General features: G+C 43.2%; 1 protein-coding gene across 2 annotated transcripts; it reads left to right on the top strand.

The window, feature by feature from the left end:
* Positions 1-690: 690 nt before the first annotated feature.
* On the top strand, positions 691-8,852 carry eomesb (eomesodermin homolog b). 2 transcript variants are annotated; one of them, XM_078420864.1, is made up of 6 exons: positions 691-1,546; positions 4,697-4,851; positions 6,597-6,718; positions 6,818-6,976; positions 7,272-7,333; positions 7,451-8,852. In XM_078420864.1, exons 1-6 carry the CDS (start codon positions 789-791, stop codon positions 8,178-8,180), a joined length of 1,986 nt encoding a protein of 661 aa, XP_078276990.1. In that variant the 5' UTR covers positions 691-788; the 3' UTR covers positions 8,181-8,852. The 2 variants fall into 2 exon arrangements, with proteins under 2 accessions (XP_078276990.1, XP_078276998.1); XM_078420872.1 differs by lacking the exon at positions 691-1,546 and adding an exon at positions 2,493-2,547.
* Positions 8,853-9,578: the final 726 nt, after the last annotated feature.

The following is a 9,578-nucleotide window of genomic DNA, read 5'->3' on the forward strand; positions in this document are numbered from 1 at the left end:
TCTGGAGTTTGTGGAACCAAAACTGTTCCAGTCCAGAAAGACATTGGCAAAAATACCGTGTTCCAAGGAAGAGTTATTTTAGAAATCAAAGTCACTTAGAGTCAACCAGTCTGAAGAAAGGTCCCGACCGAAACGTCGCATATCCATTTCCTCCACAGATGCTGCCTGACCCGCGGAGTTCCTCCAGCGCTTTGTGTTTTGCTGAGTGCAAAGTGATTGTCAATTCAAAGCACAAGAGCTGATCTGTTATTTGATATAACGGCCTGTTAAATATTTGGAAGGAAGGTGTGAATGCGTGGTGGGGATGGTGTGTTATTTTCCCCTTTCAGATGTGTGACATATCGCTCGCTTTTTGCTTTCCATTTGGTTATTGAGAAAGAGATCACAGAATCTGTTTATCTTCCTTCTCGGGTCTAAACAGATTAATAAGCAGCCAATGCGAGTGAAGGATGAGCGTGGGGGAGGGGGGAGGGGAGAGGAACCTCCGCAGGAGCCCCGCCCTCGGCCGCCTGACGACCAGTCGCCGCCAGCAGAGGTGGGGACCACAAGGCTGACGCCCCGCCCGCCGAGCGAGATGTGAAACCTATTGGCTGCTTCGCTGAGGAGGCGGTGGTGAGGGGGGAATGTGGCGTGGGTCAAGGGAGGCTGCAAGAATTCAAGTCCAAGGCGTTAAAACCTGCCTGCCGGATTGTGGTTTCTGGTTGCTGTTTTGCATCGAGCTGCAGCGATATCTCTTTTGACACTTTCCTTTCCCGAGTAGGTGGGGGGTTGTGGAGGAGGCTGGACTCATGATGCAGTTAGCTGAGCGATGCTTCCCTTCCACCACTAGCCTGCCCAAGACTTTCTACAGCCTGTCAGCCTCTCCCGACAGTCGGAGCCCGGCGTCCACCCACCTCGAATTCCCTGACACCGATCGAAACGAATCGGTCCAGGAGAACGGTGTGCTCCCCAAGAAATTCGCCAGCCCCAGCATGCTGACCGAGAACGAGAGTCACGCTTTCGCCGCCACCAAGGGCGCGGCGGCAGTGGAGCGGGCTAAGGGCTCGCCGGCGGAGGCAGCGGACGAGGACTTGGCCGAAGTTCGCTACAGTTTGGACGGCCTGGGAGGCGATAGATACTTCCTGTCGCCCGTCGCCCCACAGAACCTGAGTCCGGGGCATCACCACCACCAGCAGCAGCAACAGTCTCAGCAGCAAGCCGGCTCGAATGCAGGCTCCCTGCTATCCTACCCGGCTCAGCACCCGCCGGCCTTCTCCGTCAACGGTGCCAGCAGATACCTGGGTCCACATTCCGTGCTGACAAACGGCGCCTACAACCCCATCCTGACCCCGGCCGGAGCTCAGGCGTTCCCTCCTTCGGCGTATCCAACTTACCCCGGCTCAGGGCGCTCTCAGTATGCACACAGTTACCAGAGCGGCCCGCTGTATTCCCAATATCAACCGAGTATCCCGCACCCGACCCGTGCTCAGGTTTACCTCTGCAACCGGGCACTTTGGCTGAAATTTCACCGGCACCTGACTGAGATGATAATCACCAAACAGGGCAGGTACGGCTTGATCCTTTTCAATTAAAAAAAAACCCCATAAGTGGTTGTGCTGGTGTTGATTTTACCAATTGATGGGCATTTGAAACATGGCAGATTTGGACGTGATCTAAACTTTTTGTAGTTTTGCGAAATAATTCCGAATTTTACGAAGTGAATAATGTTCATAATGGAATTAATGCATTCGATGAATGCACTTGTTGGAGGGTCGTCTCTTGGGGATATCTGCAACGTGCGCTTGGGGTAAGGTAACTTAAGGTGAGCTATGTCTGACGATGGTTCTACAAGTGGCCCCGGAGCACAGGAGACGAGTCCAAACACTACTTCGGATTTTTTGTTGGCATGCTCCATATGTGAAGTGTGGCCGAGGATGGTGTAATGTCACGATACAGTTTTAGCCCCAATATTGTGATTGAATCCGCGGGAGACTATCTAGTTCCAGAATTTAAGCATTTAGGTAGCGATACAATCGGTGAAATAAAAGCAGAAGATATTCGGATCACTCAGCAGGTCAGACAGTGTATGGAAAGAGGTTGTGTGCGGGTCAGCGATATGCCTTCTGACCATTCACCTGTAATAGAGTTTTGGAGGACAATTTGTATTTTGTTGTAGGTTGTTGCAGGTACTGAGATTACGGAGCTTCTTAAGAAGAAGACGAATCGGAGCTTATTGAGGGCACATGTAGGTTCAATTGATGCAAGCCCTAAATCCCAATTGCATTTCATATCTTTTCGGTGGGACAGCTTGTGATTGGTGCCACACGTTGTTTCAAAGCACGAGAAATGAGATAGGTGTTAGGCTATAAGTAGATGTCAGACATAGCTATTGTCTGTTATCATGAAGCAATGTACGAATCTCGGAACCTGGGCACCATTGCCAGAACGCAGTTACTTACAAGGAGCAACTCATTTTGTGAAGTTTGGGTTATGGATCTAAATTTCGATTTACATGGCCAACTGATTCTCAAGCTAACCCTCAAAGCGTTCGCCTCTAATTGATAGAAAGTAAGATGTTGCTGAGTTTTTAACTACAGGAGAAGATGTTGGAGGATATTTCGACTGCCACTATTATCGATCCCCGTTGGTTAATAAATTCCAATACGCAATTTAAATTAACTTGATGAATTTGTAAACTGGACATTTAATCCCTTTGTTAAGACCTGCGGGCACGGATGGAAATTCTAATTGCTGGTAGTATTTTATTTATTGGTTTTAGGGTTAAGAATGAACCCAATGCCTCATTCTGCACTTTTCCCTGACTATATTCCAAGCAAACGGCAAATGCGACGATGATAGTAAAATTCATCAAATTGTCCATGTCCAGTTATTTTCTACGCCAACCAGTTGCATTAATTTGCAACCAGATTTACAATATTTGTTCACCGCGTTGGCAACCCCAGAACGGAATATTTGCAACTGGGAAGAGCGCATCTATCAAACATTGCACAGTTCACTTTCTCAATGCGGGCAATTCTTTATTTGCCTCTATTTGTAAAAGAGAGTTATATCAAAGTTTGATAGACCTCATTGTTGGTGAGATATTGCAGTGTCGATGACTGCCCCATTTTATTGTTTTTCGGGGATACAAGATTGCAATTGTACCATTCTCTCTCTCGACACTGAAAAGTCTGAATCGAGTTCTGATTCCGTTTGCGCTGGGAAAACCAATCCCATCACCTTATAGCGGTTTATAATTTATTTTCTCAGTGACAACGTGTGACCGTGATAACTGTCCCCTCTGGCTTTTATGTTAACAGCTCTTTGTGATGCTATTCCTGTCTCCTGTAAAGTGTTATTCTGTACTGCAGACCATTCGCTGTTCACATTTGATCAATTATTCATTACTCCTTGTATGCGGCTTTTTCTAGGAAATGCGGTTCTCAACATTTTACAGTTACGCCAAACCTACTCTGGTCCAATCATTTTTTTCAGATATCCAATTCCAAACTATTAATTCCCGATTATTCCTTCTAACCCCGTTCGCTTTTAATTAGCGCCTCATGCAAGCGCAACAACTTTCTTCGCATATCAGTCGGTGCTGCAGCTGAAATCTCCGGATATCTCGACGAGGCTGCCACAACGATCATTTTCTGTTGGCAGAGAGATGTGACAATATCAATTCAAGCTGATGCGCTGGTTTCTATTTCAAACTGACGTGAGCGCAAATACTAATCGAGTGTGGAATACCCCGATTATCGCTTTTAACGCAGAATCACTGATGCAGCTGCCGCTTGTAGCGATGAGTCAGTATGTTTGATATATTTAATCTGCTAGTAATATTCCTTTATCTCCATTAAAATGTTATACTGTCAACAACCCGTAATCATGCATACTAATTAATCATCTACATTTTATTTTACTAATAGATCTGGTGCTATTAGTACTGCGTTACCCGAGGAAACTAGAATCGTTTGTTAGTTCTTATTTCAAAAAACAATTCTACATCTCCCAAGTAGATAATTAAACGTTGAATTGCCCGTTGAAAATCGACACACAGGTGGAATTAATGAGGTGCATTGACCACAGAGCGATCGTATTCAAGTTTTGAAACTCAGAATTAATTTAATTGGTACTAGACATTTCCAAGTCTGTTATGTTAAACTGTTTAACTATCCCATCGGTAATAAAACTTCCTAAGGTAGTTGAAACCGAGAGCTTTGGGCTGAGATTAGGTGCACGCTCCCTGAAAGAACTGATGTGTTGTCAATTGTGCATGGACATCTTTGAGCCCGAGGTCCGACGCTCCAAACAATACCCCAAATCGTCAACACCAGATCGAGACTGAGCGCATCGAGATACACGTTAAAAGTCACCCTTTTCGGAAAGTTTTACTCTGTAAACTGTGGACAAAATCCAGGCTATATTTATGAATTATATCTCGACGAATTTCAGGTTTTTTTCACCAAACAAAATCGCGCTTATAAACATTTGAGTCCTGTAAATGTTTAAATCTGAAAAGCGTGATTGCCGGTGACAAAGTGGACCATGAATTATATTAAATTATGTATTATTTATGATAAACAACATAAAAATCAGTCGCGACGTTTGTATTTTTCAGAGTTAGTGAGTTCCGTGATTCGGTGATCTGGTTATGTCACTTCATCTACATTGCTCGAGTAAAATGACTTCTTTTTGTTGCTCCCATTTTTTGCAGGCGCATGTTTCCCTTCCTGAGTTTCAATATCTCTGCCTTGAACCCGACGTCCCACTATAACGTGTTTGTGGAGATTGTGCTGTCGGACCCCAATCACTGGCGATTTCAAGGAGGAAAGTGGGTGACTTGTGGGAAAGCTGACAACAACATTCAAGGTAAAAGGTGTGCAATGCCCGCGAGTCGTGTAACTCGCAGTCTGTTTGGTGATGGGACCGTAATCGGTCCGGTCCGTGTTTATAGCCCCAGCCAGAAGAGCTCAACACTGTACATTCCTCGGAGATGAATACTCGTTTCACTACGGTTCCGTTTCTTTCGGAGCTTGTTAAATGTTAGTAATACTGGATAATACATCTTTGCAGGAAAGTTCTATTATATGTAATCCACTGACCAGCCCCAATGTTTCCCTGGCGTTTCTTTAAGGTTCGCTTTAAGCACGAAAAGATATGTCATACTCCCGACCAAACGCTTTTTTAAAAACAAACAAATGCAACACAAGTCGGTTTCGGTCAACAGAATCGCCGTTAACGATTATACTTGATAATATAACATGTTTGAATTGCTAATATCTTTTGAAAGAGGCAAAATGTTAATATTGCACCTTTCTAAGTTATGGCTTCGAAACCATGTCCATAAAGTGTCTTATAGTCAAAACTTCCAGAAGGAAATCGTTAGTGACGCCTGTGCGGTTCCGCGCTTTTCAAGTGCAGTTACCCCTACCTATTGGTTTTTCCCGGTTGAATGTGGTAATTTGTGTTCATATCGTGCCTTTAATGTCGCACAAAAATTCCAGCAGCATTAATGTAAACGATTGTCAAACGCCCTTTGGTTTGGATTTATCTGGGAAAATATCCGTGGGTATAAAACTTAATGGCAATCATTTACCCACCTCGCCCCTCATTCACTGACCCGCGTGATGCTCTTTCCCTGTATTTATAGTTTCCCTTGGACAGAAGTTCGAGATTCAGTTTTCTTTCAATCTCATTTTCTCGGTAAAATCGAGCCAACATCACCACATAGAAGAATAGTGTCAAGCTCGGCACAATGAGCTGGCAATGTACCACTAACATAAATAGTCCGATCAAGTGGAAAACGTTTGCAATTAAGTTCCAAACGTGCGCCTATGATTATTCTTCAAGAATTCGGGTTGCCAACAGTTTAAGAACTAGTGCTCCAGGCGATTGTATTTAAGTCCTGCGCTTTAGTTTCCACAGCTTTCCGATGTGTTGCACATTGGGGGACACACCCATATCTTGTCCCATTGCCATTTTGCAGGTGTGAGCAGTGCGACTTACTACTTACTGTACATTCAATTTAAATCCGCTAGACCCCATTGTTCACCGCCATGTAAGATTCCAAATACTCCTTGAATTACACAAGGAAGTCACAATTCTGCACAAATGGGGCCTGCGGGGTTTTTTTGAGCTGGTATCCAAAGAAAACACCCGTTAACGCGGTACTATTTCTCAATGAGTTGTCCCTTACCCCGTTTCTTAAGTTGACAGCTCAATGCAAAGTACAGCCACTGTTTTGTCCTATTACATTTGATGTCCCGATGAAACAATTCATTGCCGCTGGTTTATTTTAGCATAGGGATTGGTAAAATAAATAAGCGATCTGCCAAAATGCTTTAATACATCAGCCTATTGACAAATTGGCCAGGAGAACCACTATAAGAATATTGCTCTTATAGTCCCCCCTGACTCGTCTGAAGAAGGGTCTCGACCCAAAATGTCACCCATTCCTTCTCTCCAAGAATATTGCTGCTCCTAATTTAGGTCCATAAATGAGGACATCCAGTTTTCAAACTGAAATTTAGCACATAACCTAAATTCACAAAGAGTTGATTTTATGGTTCTCACTAAGGTGGTCAGAATATTGTATTTCACTTTATCTCTTCCAGGTAACAGAGCTTATGTCCACCCAGAGTCTCCAAACACTGGGGCTCACTGGATGAGGCAAGAGATTTCCTTTGGGAAACTTAAACTGACAAACAACAAGGGTGCAACAAACAACAGCACGCAGGTGAGGCAGAAAATGCAGGCTATGCCTACTTCTGATGTGGTGGTCTTGTGGTGGCAACATTGTGTGCAGAATTAGAAGGAGTGTTTTTCATTCACGCAGATGGTGGTGTTGCAGTCCTTGCATAAATACCAACCACAGCTTCATATAGTGGAGGTGAATGAAGATGGCGCAGAAGATATAAGTGACTCCTCAAAAGCTCAGACTTACACCTTCCCAGAAACTCAGTTCATTGCCGTGACTGCCTACCAGAACACTGATGTAAGTGTAATTTGCTACATTAAAAAAAATATTAATGTAAACTCACATAGAAACACTGGAGACTACAGATGCTGGAATCTTGAGCAAAAAATAAATGGCTGGAGGAACTCAATGGGTCAAGGAAGAAATTTGTGGACCTCAGCCTCAAGAAGAATCCCAACCTGAGACATCATCTGTCCATTTGCCTTCGTGAGTGTGACCTGACCTGCTAAGTTCCTCCAGCACTTTGAGTTTTGTTCAATGGAAGGTCATATGTTGGTAACAGAATTTTTACAGCTTTTTTTTATGTCATTAGATCACACAGCTCAAAATTGATCATAATCCATTTGCCAAAGGTTTTAGAGACAACTATGATTCGTAAGTATAATCTCACAGCATAAACATTTTGAATTAAGGTGATTTTTTTCTTCTTTTTACTTCTTGCCATGTCAGTCATTTCATCAATGCTCTTTTCCATTTTCTGTAACTCCTCAGTATGTTCACTGCTCCAGAGAACGATCGACTGACCCCATCGCCCACGGACTCTCCTCGATCCCATCAGATAGTACCAGGAGCCCGTTACACCATGCAGCCTTTCTTCCAAGATCAATTTGCCAACAGTATACCATCAGCCCGCTTTTACAATGGTGAACGAACAGTCCCCCAAACAAGTGGTATCCTGTCCCCTCAACAAGCTGAGGAATCAGGCAATCCACCTCAGAGGTGGTTTGTCACTTCTGTGCAACAACCTGGGACTAATAGGTTGGACTTTACCTCTTACGATGCAGATTATGCTAGTAATGCTTTGCTGCCCTATGGTCTCAAACCTCTGCCCATGCAATCTACTCATTCTCTGAGTTACTATCCTGACCCAACATTTGCTTGGGGCTCCAGGAGTTCTCAGTACCAGAGAAAGATAGCCTCTGGGTTAACATGGTCCTCCAGAACCAGCCCTTCTTCTTTCCCAGAAGACCAAGTGTTGTCCACTGAGGAAAAGTCAAGAGAAGAAGCCAGCTCGCCTTGGATTGAAACCCCTCCATCCATCAAATCCATGGACTCTGACTCAGGACTCTACGAAAATGCATGCAAAAGAAGAAGGGTCTCAGCTGGCAACTCCAGCACCGAAAGCTCCCCAACAATCAAATGTGAGACAGTTACTCCTAAAGAGTATAGCAAAGATGGTACAAAACCAATGGGCTATTATACTTTCTACACCAGCCCTTAAAAGTATTCCGGTGATTTGTATATGTATACCCAACTCATTTGCCAAATGTCAAGATGGTTTTATGTGTGCCAAAAAGACTGAAATTTCCATCCATCTTTAGTTATTTACTTTGTACAGTCTATTAGTGCAATCAAATTTTTAAGAAGGTGCCAAAGCTTTCTGATGCTGTAAGCAGCAAGATGGACATATTCTAGCTAAGCCTGTTCTCAATGTCATGTCCCATAATATATCGTATTCATTTTAGGAGATATTTCTGGGGGGGGGAAGGGACTTAAATCCCCAATTGACTTTAATCATATGTGGTTTAATTTATTTGAGGATACATTGATGTACAGTTCCTGTTCTGTATAGTCACTGTAGAATAGGTGCAGTATAATGTAAAAGAAATGACCAATGTTAGTTAAATGAGTAAGATCCAGTCCTTCAATGTGTACAGATTAAGCAAAAACAGCTAATTTCAAGCATTACATTTTCAAAAGCAATAAAATAAGACTGGATTTCAACATTCCAAGGGGTGCTGTGCTGTGCTGTGAGTAAGGAATCAGTGTGCCTGCAGAGTCTTGATAAATGCATAACTAACACACTTAATTTTAGCCACTCTCCATGTGTTGTTCACCTACCAAAATTAGAGTGTGTAATATTTACTGGCAGATTAGTTATGTGTTTTTCAGGCTTCAGGTGGCCATTTGATTGTAATTTTGGAAATTAAAATCTCACATATAAATTAAATTCTTCAGAAGTTGGTGTGTTTTAAAGTGTCTTTACGTATGTACCAAACAGGATTGCAATTATCACCTATTTAAAATCTGCATTTGCATGCTTCTGAGACAGTGTCAAAACCTCAGCGTTCTCCAAATACACTCTGCGAAGGAAAGAACTGCAGATACTGGTTTCAATCGAAGGTAGACACAAAATGCCGGAGTAACTCAGCGGGACAAAGCAGCATAGCATCTCTGGAGAGAAGGAATGGGTGATGTTTCGTGTCGAGACCCTTCTTCAGACTGCTCCACGATAAGAAGCAAGTTAGAGTTTCGTTTGAGATCGCTGCTAGAAAAATGAGCTAACAAACGGTGCGAATAACACGGGAATAATCAAATTATATCCCTCCCAACGCATTCCTGGAGAAAGCTGGTGAAAAAAAGGTGGTAGTTATTTGCAATTATTAGATCCTAAATATCATGCGACATTAAGAAAAAAACATTTGGACAGGTGGATGAAAGGAAAGGATTAGAAAGATATGGTCAAAACGTGGGCAGGTGGGACGAGGTAGATGGGCCATATTGGTCAATGGGCAAATTGGGCCGAAGGGCCTGTTTCCGTGCTGCATGGCAAGGAAGAACAGAAAGTTTAATATTTTCACGATTATAGGGAAATTTTAAAAGTACATCAACTTTTTTT

The sequence above is a fragment of the Rhinoraja longicauda genome, chromosome 2, assembly GCF_053455715.1.
Source record: "Rhinoraja longicauda isolate Sanriku21f chromosome 2, sRhiLon1.1, whole genome shotgun sequence".
Taxonomy (NCBI): domain Eukaryota; kingdom Metazoa; phylum Chordata; class Chondrichthyes; order Rajiformes; family Arhynchobatidae; genus Rhinoraja; species Rhinoraja longicauda.

Bases quoted from the DNA above. Each gene is read 5' to 3' on its own strand.
- eomesb (XM_078420864.1), top strand. From the start codon at position 789: ATGATGCAGTTAGCTGAGCGATGCTTCCCTTCCACCACTAGCCTGCCC. The intron at 1,547-4,696 runs GTACGGCTTGAT...CATTTTTTGCAG, and splicing joins ATAATCACCAAACAGGGCAG to GCGCATGTTTCCCTTCCTGA. The intron at 4,852-6,596 runs GTAAAAGGTGTG...TATCTCTTCCAG, and splicing joins AGCTGACAACAACATTCAAG to GTAACAGAGCTTATGTCCAC.